We start from the raw sequence: 16,200 nt of genomic DNA, 5'->3' as shown, positions 1-16,200 counted from the left end.
TGGCTTCTGGCAATTGTTGAACATCGGTTTTTCACATCATTTCCCAGAAGCGGTTAGTCATTGCCTTCCTAGGGCTCTGAGTGAATGGCTGGCACCAAATCATCCTGCTGGTTTCTTGCCTAAGCAAGGTCTAGAGAACCACCATTTAACCATTATGCTGACTCTCGTTTGCACACTTGGCAAAAACAAATCCTTTGGTGAATGTACTCTGATCAGTCTCGTTGCCTTCTGACATAGCTATATATTTACTAACAACAGGATTCTGTAGTCAATTATCAATTATTTTCTTGTAATTCAGGCTGTCTTGAAACAAAAAAGGACCACCAAAGTTATCAGAGTTGCAGTGATATCTAATTCGAAGATTTAAGTTGAACTAGAAGTTCAGTTGTACCAGGAAAAAACCACAGTATCTCCACAAATGGATTATTCATCTTTTTATAAATGCAACCATTTTAACATTCAGTAATGTTCTTTTATTAACCTGCTTCTTGCTCCCACCAGTAAAAATTTGTATATAGGTAGTTTTTGAGCTATGTCCACAGTGAGCCCCAAATTTCTGTTGCTAAGCAAGACAGTTAAGTGAGTTTTGCCCCATTTTACAATCTCTCTTGCCACAGTTAAGTGAATCTGCAGTTAAGTTAATAACAGTTATTAAATGAATCTGGCTTCCCCATTGATTTTGCTTGTCAGAAGGTCACAAAGGTGATCACATGACCCCGGGGCATTGCAGCCATCATAAATATGAACCAGTTGCCAAGCATCTAAATTTTGATCATGACCATGGAGATGCAACAGTGTGAAAAATGGTTGTAAGTCATCAGTGCTGCTGTAACTTTGAACCATCACTAAATGAATGGTTGTAAGTTGAGGATTACCTGTATTTGAGATATCACTCTCAGAGAGAGCTATCTCAGCAGGTAAAATCATCATCTGAAATAAAATTTGAGTTGAATTTGGTAACAAATAGGGTAGGACGCCTCACTATTACTCCAGACATAATCTTCATTGGCAGTGACTTCTACAGCAAACCCACAAAACTTGTGCATTATAAAATCTTATTAGGACATAAGCTTTCATGAATTTAAGATGCTGTTCAGAGGCTTGAAACATAAATCTACATGAAGCACCATTTGGAATGGACTATAAGGAACAAAAGCCATACTCTAAAAATTTTCCTAACAATGCAGTCTTGGCTTTCAAATTGAAGTCAAATATTTTCTCAACAGTTTTTAAAGCCAATTTATACTGTTCAGGTGATTTCTACTAAAAAAGGAGACATGTCACATATCTAAAAATGTTTATTGATACTTAAATGGATGGAATGATAGTGCAAAGAAAGATGTGCAACTGAAGGCATCGTTCTTCACGCAACTTTCACAGTTTAGTCATTTAAATATGTAAAATGTGTGAAGTAATAAATAGATGTCAGGAGAAAAACATTCACTACTTGTATACAGAATGTTACCAAGTCAACATTTTAGGCTTGCCATGCCCATTTTCTTTTAAGAGTATCATTGACCCAAATAAGCCACCCAGAAATTTCACTAAAATTACAAGTTCTGAGCAGATTAACACAGCAAATCAGACATAAAATGGAACCCATGGGTCATAAAGACACAGAATAGTGAATCTTAGACTGGCATGCTTCTAATCCTCCATTGATGCAAAAGGTTTAAACCTTCCTTTTACTATTCAGAACACTTTTCCTAAACTGTCCCAATATGGAAAATGTTTTTTTTTAAACCCAAATAGGGTACCAGTACATCAGGATTAAACTACACATTTAAATAAAAGAGGAAATCAGAACATTCTCACTATATGCAAAGGACAGAAGTCATATCAGCCTCAAGTATGTGGCAAACTTCTTTCATTAAATTTTGTTTTCCTAGTACATTTGACTGCAATATCCCCAGATAGTTTAGGAAGGAAGTTGGTACTCCAAACTAGAAATCTTTTGGACAGACATATTTACCAAAACCTCAAAAGAAAAGAGGCATAACCTCCTTATTCCATTTCAGATTCTCGATGCCAACTTTTTACTGCTATAATATTTAATGTATGTGCTAGTGGTTCAAAGTTGGAAAGAGACAGTAGGATGGGCCATTTCAAATGACACCTTCATTAAAAAGACATCTGGACATACTACTAAGCAATTGATAGTCACCACAAAAATGAAGCAGAAAGAAACAGGACTTTAAATACAAATACCTTGTGACTAATTACCAAATGATTTCTGAAGAGAAGGCTTGAATATGCCTCATACTAGCTATACTATGTTTGGGGAAATTGAGATGTTCTCTCTTCACAAGTTGAAAAACTATTCTTTTTCTGCTACATAAGGTCCCTATTTTTTCCCCAGCCCACTGGGCTACACTCAAAGCAGCTTCCACGAAGTATGCAACTGAAGTTGGGAATTGCTGTTTCAAACAAGTGTGGCAGTTTCCTGTAGGGGGGATGCACATCTGGAACAGCTGTGGATCACACTGAAAATTGCTTGGGATTTTGTACTTGGGAGTTATTCCTATATGAGTCACTTATAAAAGCAGTACACATTAAAAAAGAGTTAGATCTGTAGTGTTTATGGCAATTAAGAAACTAATCTAGATGGCTGATCACATCCTTCAATACTTGGGACAGGAACATTTGGGAAAACAAAACAAAGCCCTCCACAAGTTTAGTTACATAAATAAATTAACATGGACTGTCTTCATGGTTCACTAAATCCAAGAACTAGTTAGCTTCATGTTAGTTTTTATATTATAATTACTAATGGAAAATCAGTTTGTGTTCCATCTCACCTCAATCCCCTTATTCTTTAGGCTTGTCTCATGGCAGAAATATTAATTGCGTATCTAATTCCACAGAAATGCTTCATTTTTGTACTAGCAAAATGATTATTACCAAGATTAAACAAGCTAAAGCCAGGCCAAAAATTAGGATGCAGATCTTCTTGCGTGATTTTTTCTGTTTAAAACAAAAACAAAACAAAAAATAAAAAACAATAGGGTATACTGCAGGGAAAGAGATATACACACTTTATACCAAGAAAAGTGGCAAGAGAGGCAACATCCGGCTCCCATTTCTGAATTAAGAGTTACAGTGAAAACCAATTTAATTTAAAAACTTGAGTAAGTGGACAGGAATGGATCAGATAGATCACATTTTAAAAACATCAAATAAAACAAGTTTTTAACAGTTCGTTTAAAACTAATATTCAGAAAAGAATATTTTTGTTAGCAAGCATTTTATTCTGTGCAATGTTTGGGTATCTTATCAGCACTAGCACTGATGATATTACCTAGTTTGGGTAGTGAAACATCTGCAAGAAAACCAAGGGCCCCTCATTTCAACCTTGAGCTACAAATAATCTTCTCTATTAGTATTTTAAAAAGCATGCCATCCCTTTTGGGGTGGGAAGCAAGAGTTAGCTCTCCCAAGACTGATGCATATGGTTAAGGCTAAACATACAGTTGGAAAAGGATCAGGGTTGAGTCAACAGAGGGGTGGAATATAGAAGACTAGCTGCTTGAATGCCTTTCATGCCTCTCAATCGGTCCTAAATCACGAACATTTAAAGGGATTGAACGGAAAGCTATATATTTCTCATGATTTGGGATCTGAAAACATTCAAAATAAGAGATAGAAAGAGCATCTCTGAAAGACAAGACAGAAATCCCAACCATGCTGTCCCCCACTTCCAATTCTGAAAGATTTTGGGGCTGTACAAAGATTACCTGATAATAAGCAGCCCTCTGCAACTGTTCACTGGCATTTTCCACATGGACTTCTGCATTCTCTACATTTGCTTCTATGCTATCTATAGAGAGAAAGAACATCCAATTAAAACAACAGCAACAACCCACAACCATCACCACTATATGATGCATTCTTCCTACAGTTAAACCCTTTTATATAGCCTGCATAAAGTTATTTCAGCATGAGATTAGCAGTGTGGCATACCCTTTAGCCGTACTAAGGAGTAATTTGCTAATTAATAATGGTTAGCTTAGTTTCAGATAGGGGACTGTCTGTCAGGCCCAAACCTAGAAATGGGACCTGGAGATCCAAACGAGTCTAATCCTTTATATGTTTATATGTTTATATGTTTGGCAGAATCCTGCCAAATTAAAGCTATAACTTTCTAAGTTACTACTATATAGTTGGCAGCTAAACAAAAACCACTGCTTACTTACCAATCATGTCTCCCTGATCATGGATCATCATAGCCAAATCTTTAAAAATCTGATTCACATCCAAAATATCTGCCTGAAATGGAAGTTTGCAAAAAAAAAAGTACTGCTTTTTGTGCTTATGTGTTTCTATTATTATTTCAATTATTAAGGCAAACAGTCTTGTTGCATTTATTTTTTCTTAATAACAACCTAATATGGCTTAACTGTATAAAGTCTCATTGTCCATACTACACTTAGAGAAAGAGGCTTTTTGGAACAGCTATTTGTTGTCCTGTATTGCCACTGTTGCTGGATCTTTGGAGTCACCCTCCCCATTTATTTTTGAAGATGAAATTTCATTTATGATCGTGTATCACAAGCACTATGTCATCTTCCAGTCTTAGAAGAATACTTGGGTTTATATGTCTGGTTCACCCACTCCAATCTCTTCCCTTTCTACTACATCCTCCTCCTGTTTAATAACTGATTGTAAAAGTGCAACCCACATTTTGCAAAATCCTACACTTCGCCTGCTTATTTTTTAAGAAGATAACAGGAAAATATCGATGTGCTGCACTTTGCAACATTCTTCTAATTTCCCAAATACCGATTAGAAACTTTATGAATTTATCAAACACTATCAATGTTGCACATTTTGCTCTTATTTTGACTGTTACTAATCCGAGATTGCCTTGAAAGAAAGAAGTCATGTTCATATCCCAGGTCCCCAGTGACATGTATTCAGATACTGTGCCTGGTGCCTATCAGATTCCTTGAACCACCTGATTTTAAGTTTAAAAATATATATGAAAAACTGGCATGCTGCCATGTAAAGGGCCAGCCTCAGGCAACTTCTTAATTTCCATGAACGCCTTTAGCCCTCCACAGTTTCTAATAAAAAACATAATGGTGGGCAGCTCTAGTCTAGATCCTTAGCTTGAATTGTGTTCATTTGCCTAGAAAATAACTTGGGTATATAGACACAGCAAGAAACATCCTAGAGAAGGCAAAACTGAAGGAGATGGCAGTTTGTATTAAGGTAAACGGAGGCTTTCTACCTAGACATGATTCTCATGGCAACCGTTTTACAAATGGACAAGGCTGGCCATGCCAATTATTCTCCAAGATGTTCTCAAAATTCCAACAGTGGTCATCAGACCATAAAGGCATGCTGTACAGTATTAGATAAATATCACAAAATGCAATTAAAGAGCACAGAATGGCTTTTGACAAAAAGAGGCCTTTGACCTCTTTAATGTGTATTTTTTTAAAAAAAATTGCATCCAGCTACATACCTCCAATTGCCTAATGGCAGTTTCCCTTTCCTTGATTAACTCAAGATCTTGCTCTGTTATAGCTACGTCTTCTTCCTGAGCCTGCATCTGATCCCATTCTTCATTGCTGAAGGGGAAAAAAAATGAACAATTCACTCTTCTTGCTGTCCCCAGGAGATCAGGAAAAGGTTACTCAAATACTTTTTGGATTCACTTACATACATTCCTTAGCTGTGGAAAATATTTAGTGGTATTTAGAGCTATATTGTCTATTTCTACTTCTGCAGCCACGACATAAGCCTAAGACTGAAAAACAGGCTTGTCAGATGTTACATCTTTTCTATCCTGCTCTATGGAGTAGAGAGTTGGTCTCTGACAGAAAACCACTTGAAGAAACTAGAATCACAAATGAGGTGATAAGCCACCTGGAAAAGCAAAGGGAAGTCATCAAAGCCATTAAAAAGCAAGAATTAGACTATTTTGGACATGTGATGCGACACGCAGAAAAATACAGCATCTTTCACTTAATCCTCCAGGGGAAGATGGAAGGCAAACAAGGTCCAGGCAGAAGAACATCATCATGGCTTCAAAACAGGGGCAAAATCCAGCAGGTTCTGACAGGTTCTGGAGAACTGGTAGCAGAAATTTTTAGCAGTTTGGAGAACCAGTAGCGGAAATTTTCAGTAGTTTGGAGAACCATCAAATACCACCTCTGGCTGGTCCCAGAGTGGGGAGGGAATGGGGATTTTGCATTGTCCTTCCCCTGCCACGCCCACCAAGCCACGTCCACAGAACTGGTAGTAAAAAAATTTGGATTTCACCACTGCTTCAAAACCTAAGGGACTGGTTTGGACAAAGCTCCACAGCACTTTTTTATGCGGCTGTTGACAAAAGTAGGATTGCCAACATGATCGCCAACGCCGATGACGGCTATGGCACAAGAAGAAGAATTGTCTACTAATCAGGATGTCAATAAGAAAATCAGGAGTGCATAAGAGAAGGAGTACAAACCCTGAGGAACATGCTGCTAAACAATGATTTGGCTCCAGTATCTGAACTGAACCACTATTTCTGAATAAAAGTTGTTGTGCGTCACATATGAGCAACCTGCGATGAAGGCACATCAGATTTATTTTCAAATTGAATGTGGATTAGGAATGTTATCCTAATATAACATATTATACATATTATATCAGAAAGCAGCATTACCTGTCAAATGAGACCAACTGCTCTTCCCTGCGTCTCTCATCTCCCTGGAAAGAAACAATTCTAGATCAGCTAAAAATTTACACTGGGAGAATACGATGCAGCAATTAGATCCTTTCTGGCCTAATTAACAAGAGGGGTTTTTTTGTTTGTTTTTTTACAAGTCATGGATCTGGCGGACATATTCAAGGCAAAATTAGTTCTTTCATTTAAAAGAGTAGCAATTAACCAAGACAGAGGTTGTTAATAAAATTGAACAACTGAAATGGAATTGAACTGAACAGGAAGGGACAAATATCTTACCAAGTCACTATGTCTGCAACAGTATGATAATTATTCCTGTCCCCCTTTAAATCACTCAGTCCATCTAATTTAATCTGCTGGGTGCCAGACGTGTGTGTGTTTGTGAAAGGAATTATGCCATTCAAGGTCATGCCTCTGAAGACTTGTAGTACTTTTTTCTATTCATCAATATGGTCATCAGTCAGGCGTCATTGGTCCCTCACCTCAAGTAACAACTGAACTTTCATTTTCCCCATCGAAATTATATAAGGTTGGCATAGTGCAGGGGTCTGCAAACTTGGCTCTTTTAAGACCACAAGTCAGACCCCTGCACTTCAACTCAAAGCTGGCTGGGGAGTTCTAGGAGTTGAAGTCCTCCAGGCTTAAAGTTGCCCAGGTTGGAGACCCCTGACCTATAGTACGACTTCAGAATAAACAGGGTAGATGTGAAGCTGGAAAATAGGGACATAAAAACCATCAGGTGACTAAGACCCTTTGCCATCTATTTTTCCTTTAAAACAACAACTAAATTATACTTTTGTGGAATAACAACTTACAGAGAAACGAGAGCCAGCTCTTGCCCTGGCAACGGTTTCCTTTTCTTTCTCAGAGACTCTTCTTTGCACTGCTTGAAAATTATTTAAGGCTGCAGAAAAGTCATTCATTAAACGCTCCTTCTGAAGTTTCTGCTGGCGCTAGAAAAAAAGAAGGTTAGCTGTGATTGTAAAAGCAAACCCATCAGCTTCAAAGAAATGTTCATACTTTATTTCTTAGCTCTTACTGGATATTTTCACAGCTTTCAACATACATGACTTTTAAGAAGGGATTGGACAAACATCTGTATAAGGACAGATTTGGACAAACATCTGGTATAAGGTCTACTGCTCGAGGAAGGGGTTGAACTCATCCAGGGGTCTCCAAAGCTGGCTGGGGAATTCTGGGAGTTGAAGTCCGCCAGGCTGAAAATGGCTAAGGTTGGAGACCCCTGGACTAGAAGACCTCCAAGGCCCCTCCCGACTGATTCAGACCACATTTATCCATTGTTTTATTAAGATTCTAAGGAGATTTCATGTTTACCCATGACTGGGAATTTGGGGATCAGAGAATCAGTGTGAAAGGTTAGGGGTGGGCTCAAATTAACATCCATTCACAACAATGAAAACTTGGGGAATGAACTGGTTCAGCCCAACCTCTTACTCCCAAGAGGGTTGCTGGGAATAAAATAATCATATTCTGACGATAAAATGGACGAGGTTTGCATATGTTGCTTTGAGCAACATAATAATTGCGACAATAGGAAAAGCAGAGGTCCAACTCTTCCAGCAAACCAGAGTGCGAAAGGGTGATCTACACCTATTTCATACACCGGCAGGCACTGAAAATTCATTTGTCAACTATCCGTGCATACTATTAATCTCGATTATTACAGCAGATGGAATGACAAATTATTCCTCATCTCCAAAACGCTACTTATAACTTATTCACACTGAGAACTAGCATATGCAAAATATGTAAGTCTATGAATGCCCTCTGCTCCCAGATCCATACTACCATGTAAAGTATTGCCATTCCTGATGATTGAGTATAACATTAAGGCAGGGTAAAATGCTCCCTGTTCGGACCGGATCGGCCGATCTGGTAGCAATGGTGGCGGGTAGTTCGGAGAACTGGTAGCAAAAATCCCTGCCCCGTCCCCCATGCCCAGCTGAGCTGCGCAATCGTCAGAGCCTTTTTTTTTTACTTTTAAAAGCATTTTTTACAACCTCTTCGGCTGAATAGGTTGTAAACAAAATGCTTTTAGAAGTAAAAGAAAAGATCGCGCGCCACAGCTGATCACCCCACCCTGTGTGCGCTGTTCTACTTACCCTATGCCTTCTTCTGGCATGCACTGTGTCCGCATCTTGCATTTGGTGCACGCAGCGCAAATGCGCAGCCAGCAAACCAGTAGTAAACTGGTTCAGATTTCACCACTGCATTAAGGCATGGTTCACACATCGCCATGCTAAGTTATCATGTGTTATGCTTGATTTTGGCTTATTATGTTTTGCAAACCCAACTATTGTTGTTTTAAACCATGATTAAAAAGCATCAGTTTAATGTGATCAGCAAACCTGTTCAGCTTTCCCCCAATACATGAAAATCACAGACAAACCCACAAACCTGTTCTGAAGTAGATAAGGGCAGTGGAAGGGAGCCTAGCTCCTTCAGGTATTCATTCGTCTCTTTGGCAAGCCGGTTTGCTGTATGTTGCAACTGTTGTCTAGGAATAAAAACACATTTCAGTTTCATTCTAGCAAGGTTGTGTCCTAGTTCCATTTCCTTTTAACTTTATACTGCCATCTATTTGAATGGTGATTTGAACTGGATTACTTAATTATTGACTCAAACTGCTCCCCTTGCCCAATCCCAAATTGGTCAAACTCTGCTTTTCATATTAAAACAACTAACTTAGATATTCACCCTGCTTTCAAAACCCGGATTCAAGAGTTTGATTTTTGTTCAGAGTTGTTTCTTCCTTGAGCATTTTCCCCCTACTAGACAATTTTTTAAAGATTGGATTTAAAGTGTCTCCATTCAGTCTGACTTAAACAGCACTCCATAACAAAACAAACAAAAAAACTCCAGAACTCCTTGTTATTCAGTGGTGAAAAAAAATGCTTTGAATGTGAAAGTTATTTAAAGCTTATGTCCAAGACTATTCTTAGAATTGCTGTAACTCCATTATGAACAGATGGAACAGGAGTGTTTTAGAGTCTGCTCATAAAGCAGTGGTTTGAGAAGCTACCCCATATCACTTTCTTTATTCTCTAGTTTCTTGCTTACTGGCATTTAATTTTTTTAAAAAAAATCGGCTCTTGGGGAAAAATTGGAGTCTGATTTCCTTCTGGCTTCTTGTAACAAGGGGTTTTTGTTCATAGGATTTTTTTTTCTTAATTAGCTTCTAGAACTTGGGCATTTTTAAATCCACACAGTACTGTGAAAAAATCAGTGAGAACTTTCGATATCATGTAATGCTACCACACAAAATTATCCAGTTCCTGTTCTTATTCTTTTTTTTCTACCTTGTTCATGTTCATAAAACTGAAACTAAGCTATCCACAAATCACCTTTTTTCTTAACCCATTTATGTTGGAAATTATTTGCAATATTATTCTATTCTATGAATTTGTTAGACCTCAAAGTTAAGATATCCAAAATTAACCTGAGTATCTGATCAGCCCTCAAGCCCTGCATATCATAAAATGCTACTCAGATCATACTTACAAGTTTTCCTGCAGTTTGGTTGAATCCTGCTTGGTTCCCAACTGATTCATCAAATTCTTTATTTGAGAAGCTGTAAACAAAAATAACATCGCTTGTCATGTACAGGTAATCCTCAATTTACAACCAACCACAAGTGAGCCCCAAATTTCTGTTGCTAAGCAACACATTTGCTAAGTGAATGTTGACCCATTTTACAACCTTTCTTGCCACACTTGCTAAGTGAATCACTGCAGTTGTTAAAGTTAGTAACACAGTTGTTAAGTGAATCTGGCTTCCCCATTGACTTTGCTTGTCAGACGGTCGCAAAAGGGGATCACATGACTCAGAGACATTGCAACCGTCATAAATACCAATTAGTTGCCGAGCGTCTGAATTTTGATCACATGACCACGGGCATGCTGTAACAGTCATAAGTGTGAAAATGGTCATAAGTCCTCTTTTTTCAGTGTTATTGTAACTTCGAATGGTCACTCAACAAACTGTTGCAAGTCGAGCGCCTGTATGTTCCCCACTGAGTTATAAGAAAATGAGAGAGTGTAAATGATTTGGTGCAACACAAAGTCTATGAGTAATTCAAGTGGGTTATTAAACTCAGAGACTACAGTCATAACCCACAACAATGAAGAAAGTTATTACACTTGGCTGCCTTAAACAACAGACTGTCGCTTCAAATTCTAGATTCTTTTAATCCCCCCCCACAAATACTTTGTCAATGACTATGAAGTCATCAGAAATCAAGCTAGACTCAAAAAAATTGATTTGTTCTTTACTTGCAGGACACAAAGAATAAGCCAATCAGACACAGTGATCTTAAAGACATCTGGGAAGGATAGAGGGATTGAACAAATAAGTGGAACTCTTGGTTCCAAAGTAATAGCTACATATCCCTCATCTGCAAACTCTATTTATCTATCTTTGCAGCTGTTCTAGTCCCAGAATAGGTATGCAGTTGTTTTATTAAATCCCCATTGAATAAAGGACCCATTCACAACAAACGTGAGCATATCAACCTGGCTTAAAGACAGAAATCAACAGTCATCTTCTAAGAGTGGTAAGTAATGTATAAATAATTCCAACGCTCACAACTTGTCTCACAAAGTTACAACAATGAGTAGATGGATTTAGCCCAAAAAAAAGAATTAAATAAAATCAGACTATCAAGATGCTAATCTGGCACCACTGAATCACATGCTCAGAGGCAGCAATCATTTCCCAATTATAAATTGAAAAATCAAAACAAAAAACAATCTACTAAAACTCCTGACAGTCAACAGAAGAGGGATTGTTTAGCGTCCATGCTATTCTGGGCACTTTTGAGGAACAGCAATTATAGTAACATCAACGTATTTCTCCCTATGTCATGGGGGAGGCTGCTATCAAAATTATTTCATCTATTTATGAATTATTGTTTAAATATGTTGACGTGAGAAGAGGCTAAATTAAAAAAAATGCCATCAAAGGAGTGCCAGTGAGATCGCTAGTCAGTAATCACATGCGCTAGTATCTTTTATTACTAAAAAAAACCCCTTCACTTATTGAAAAATGAACTTCTGGGATTTTTGGGCAGATTATCAACAAGCATTCTGTAAATATGTTTTAAACATATTGATTCCAATCCTAGTCAATGTGGGTTTCAGAAAATCTGTTGGAGATTAGATCCCCACAAAAATGAAGAAAAATGAAATCCTGGGATTAGAAAACTTACAATTACGTCGACTTCGACATGACCTGTGTTTAACACACAAAATCATCTATTGCAATATCCTTCCTGTAAATGACTACTTCAGCTTCAATCGCAATATTACAAGAGCAAAAAATAGATTCAAGCTTAATGTCAACTGCTTCAAACTTGATTGCAGAAAATATGACTTCTGCAACAGAGTTGTTACTGCTTGGAACTCATTACCTAACTCCATAGTCTCTACAAAAAATCCCAAAATCTTCAACCAAAAACTGACCTCACCCCATTCCTAAGAGGACTATAAGGGGCGTGCATAAGAGCACAAAAGTGCCTACCGTTCATGTCCTATTGTTCTCTATATTATTTCTAATTATTATAGCTATGCATATCCTTTACTTATATATATATAAGATAACCAAAGATATATATATATATATATATATATATATATATATATATATATATATATATATATATATATATATATATATATATATATATATATATATATATATTTTCTGAGGTTTTCACGGTGTTTGTATATAGGTCTTTGGTTGTTGGGTTTTCTCCCGTGTAAAGTTGGAAGTGTCTTGGCGACGTTTCGACGAAGTCCCTTTCGCCATCTTCAGGCTTCAGCTTCGTGCTTCTGGGAGCAATGTGTGATCGCAGCTGTTTCTTCCTTTTAACTTTAAAGTTAAAGATGACGAATGAGACTTCGTCGAAACGTCGCCAAGACACTTCCAACTTTACACGGGAGAAAACCCGAACAACCAAAGACATATATATATATATATATATATATATATATATATATATATGTGTGTGTGTGTGTGTGTGTGTGTGTGTGTGTGTGTGTGTGTGTATGTATATGTATATATTTCATGATATGTTTTTCTTTTTTTTACTATGACAATGTTTATGTATACTGTTGTGACAAAATTAAATAAAAAAAAAAGAAGACGCTCTCTGATGAAGAAGCCAACTATCCGACTTATAAACTTAAAATAAAAGGCTAATCCAGCTGTGGGCACATTGTAGCCTAGTATGTTGCGTACAAAGCTTCAGTCCATTGATCTCTAAAGCCTGCACAAACAGGACAATTCAAGCCTATGTTGATTCCTCAGCAGGCTGCTGCAGGCTGTGCCAGCAGGAGATCATCTCTCATATTAAATGTGGGCGTGAATTGGTCTCATGGGGAAAGTGATGGCCCTATTCCCTGAACATTTTTGTGGTCTCAGTTGCCAAAATGAAACCGATGGGAGCTATGACTTAACTTAGATTTGCCCATATTGCTGACCACTCCTTGTAATGCTATGCAAAGAGTCTGAATATCTTTGCACAGAAAAAGTTCGGTGTAGTATTGAGTTTGTTGGCAAGACAATGGCGAACCCTGAGTTCCGGTAGTCCCTTGGGCATGAAAGCCAGCTGGATGACTTTATGCCAATCACTCTCAGTCCTGTCTACCTTCCAACCTTGTTGTGGGGAAAATAGGAGGTGGAAGCAGACTTTCCATTACCCAAACTAGATCACATCATCAATGCTGGAAGGGAGTGGGGTCTGCTCTTAATTTATATTCTAGTGACTTGCCCTGTCAGTGTTGATAGGAGTGGTCTTGGTGTAGATGTAGATTTAGTGTGTTATTTTTTTTTCCTGTTAAAAAAATATTTGATTTACTTAAATATTTACATCACCACCATCTCTATCACACTAAAACTATAGACAACTTTCTCAAATACCCTGATCTAGAGAACAATCTGTAGGCAAAAATGGGGTTAGATATCATTATTACTATATTACTATTACATTACATCATCATCCATCATCATTATTATCTCTTTTATTCATTAAACATGAAACTCAGTCAACTGAACATTTAAAAATGTGTCATAAATATGATTGGTGCTAATGGTTGATATGGGTTGCTGCCAGCGTCCTAGGTATTGTTATTATTAGTTACTTTATTCATTAAACATGAAACTCAGTCAACTGAACATTCAAAAATACATCACAAATACCATTGATTGGTGCTAATGATTGATACAGGTTGCTGCCAGCGTCCTAGGTATCAACCAATTTATTTATTTATTGTTGTTGTTGTTGTTATTATTATTCACTTTATTCCTTAAACATGAAACTCAGTCAACTGAACATTCAAAAATGCATCACAAATACCATGGACTGGTGCTAATGGTTGATACGGGTTGCTGCCAGCGTCCTAGGTATCAACCATGTACCTTCTTAAGATGTACGATGTTCCAAGTAGCACAGTTTTTTGCAGTTCCGCTGGTGTTATTGCAGAAAGCTGCAATTTTTTGATGTATCTTATAAAATTCTTGGACATGGTACCAGTGGGTATCACTGTTACATGTTTCATCCATAGCTGTGTAGTTTCGATGGCCAGGTCTCAATATTTCATGATTTTATTTCATGTTGTCTTCTTCTTCTTCTTCTTCTTCTTCTTCTTCTTCTTCTTCTTCTTCTTCTTCTTCTTCTTCTTCTTCTTCTTCTTCTCCTTCTCCTTCTCCTCCTCCTCCTCCTCCTCCTCCTCTTCCTCTTCCTCTCCTTCTCCTTCAACGTTGCATGCAGATAGGGATCATGCCTAGACTCTTAAGACTTTGGAACTGCTCGCTACTATATTTCTCATCCCAATTCGTAAGTTCCAGTATTTAACATTCTAAACAGATAACCCCTTCTTCCAACGTTAGGAGATCGCGTGGATTTCACAAATGAAAACGCGGTACAAACGATTTCAAAATAAAGAGGTTAGCGAGATGGGAAGGAGGGGGGGTGGGGGGTGGGAAAGAAACATTTCTAAAGGAAAGATGGTTGTTTGGGAGGGAGGCAGAATCCAGGAGATGGAGGGAGGGAGTTATGTGGGTCAAAGAGATCAAAAAAGCATCACTCACTGCATTGTGCCAGACGTTGGATGTTGGCGCTGCAGGTCTGGATAATGGTGCTGAAATCTCGAACCGGAAGCCCCCCAGGCCGGTAAGTCTCTAGCTGCCCGTACGACATAGTTATCTCTAAAGCCTCAGGGAAGGGGAGGAAAAAAAACAACAACCACCCCGAAGACACAAGAAAACAACCCCAACCGAGAAGGACAAAACCTCCTATTTATCTGTCAAACCGAGACTCTGCCGACGCCTCCACAACTGCGCACGCGCATCAGGCAGGCCCGACCTTTTCTCTCTCTCTCTCTCTCCCCCTCCCCACCCACTTTCTCACGCAGGCGCCGGCCTCACTAGAGGAAGAGGTAGCCGGTTGGGCAGCGAAGGGGGCTGTACGCATGCGCCTTAGCCGCCAATGCCCCAAGGCTTGGTTCAACTGCCGTTATCTCAAATCGAGGCTCGGTGCCATGGCAACCGGGGGTAGCTTGGTTGGTGGTGGTTGCTGTTGAAAGGAGGCCGCGGTGGTGGACTTTGTGATGATGATGATGATGGATGATGATTCCCAAGAGATAACGGCGTGGCGTCGGCTCCCTCTAGTCGACAATGTACACCCGTTGCCAGTTCCGTTGAATTAAATGGGGATTGAGTCTTCGGTAAAAAGGGGATTCGGATGAAATAACAACCGATGTATCCAGGGGTGAAATCTAGCAGGTTCTGACAGTTTCTTCACAACCGGCAGCGGAAATTTTGAATAGTTTGGAGAGCCGGCAAATACCACCGCTGGCTGGTGGGGTGGGAATGGAGATTTTGCAGTATCCTTTCCCCAGGAATGGGGTGGGAATGGGGATTTTGCAGTATCCTTCCCCCTGGGGTGGGGTGGGAATGGAGATTTTGCAGTATCCTTCCCCTGGGTTGGGGTGGGAATGGAGATTTTGCAATATCCTTCCCCTGGGGTGGGGTGGGAATGGAGATTTTGCAGTATCCTTCCTCCAGAAATGGGGAGGGAATGGAGATTTTGCAGTATCCATCCCCTGCCACGCCCACCAAGCCACACCACGCCCACAGAACCGGTAGTAAAAAAATTTGGATTTCACCAATGGATGTATCGATAACAACAACGCTACCGAATTCCCTGGCTTGTAGGTATCTGATCCGAGGATTATTATTATTACATCGTGGATGTTATTCTGCGAAGGCTTACTACAGGTTAACTACACTTTGAGGCCGGTAGCTTTTTTTTTCCAGGTAGGTGGTAGATTAAAGACCAAATTGGAAAATTTGGGGCAACCATCAGATGGCAGCAGCAATAGCAGGATTGTGGGTCTCTTAGCTGCCATTCTCTCTGGCTAACTTTGATCTTGCAGTCGTGTAAAAATGTCCCTTATAAAAATTATCCTTGGACGTGGGTGAAAAAGGGACCAGGCCCACTAATA

General features: G+C 38.9%; 1 protein-coding gene across 1 annotated transcript; it reads right to left on the bottom strand.

Moving 5' to 3' along the window:
- Window positions 1–1,283: 1,283 nt before the first annotated feature.
- Window positions 1,284–15,047, bottom strand: STX12 (syntaxin 12). Its single transcript, XM_058196130.1, has 9 exons — window positions 14,786–15,047; window positions 10,199–10,268; window positions 9,095–9,194; window positions 7,492–7,629; window positions 6,656–6,699; window positions 5,468–5,573; window positions 4,194–4,266; window positions 3,735–3,817; window positions 1,284–2,964 (listed from the first exon to the last, which is right to left on the bottom strand). The coding sequence occupies exons 1-9, from the start codon at window positions 14,892–14,894 to the stop codon at window positions 2,872–2,874; spliced, it is 816 nt and encodes a 271-aa protein (XP_058052113.1). The 5' UTR covers window positions 14,895–15,047; the 3' UTR covers window positions 1,284–2,871.
- Window positions 15,048–16,200: the final 1,153 nt, after the last annotated feature.

The sequence above is a fragment of the Ahaetulla prasina genome, chromosome 10, assembly GCF_028640845.1.
Source record: "Ahaetulla prasina isolate Xishuangbanna chromosome 10, ASM2864084v1, whole genome shotgun sequence".
In the NCBI taxonomy this organism is placed as follows: domain Eukaryota; kingdom Metazoa; phylum Chordata; class Lepidosauria; order Squamata; family Colubridae; genus Ahaetulla; species Ahaetulla prasina.
The sequence above is the reverse complement of the archived record's forward strand: the minus strand, read 5'-3'. Positions and strand labels throughout refer to the sequence as shown.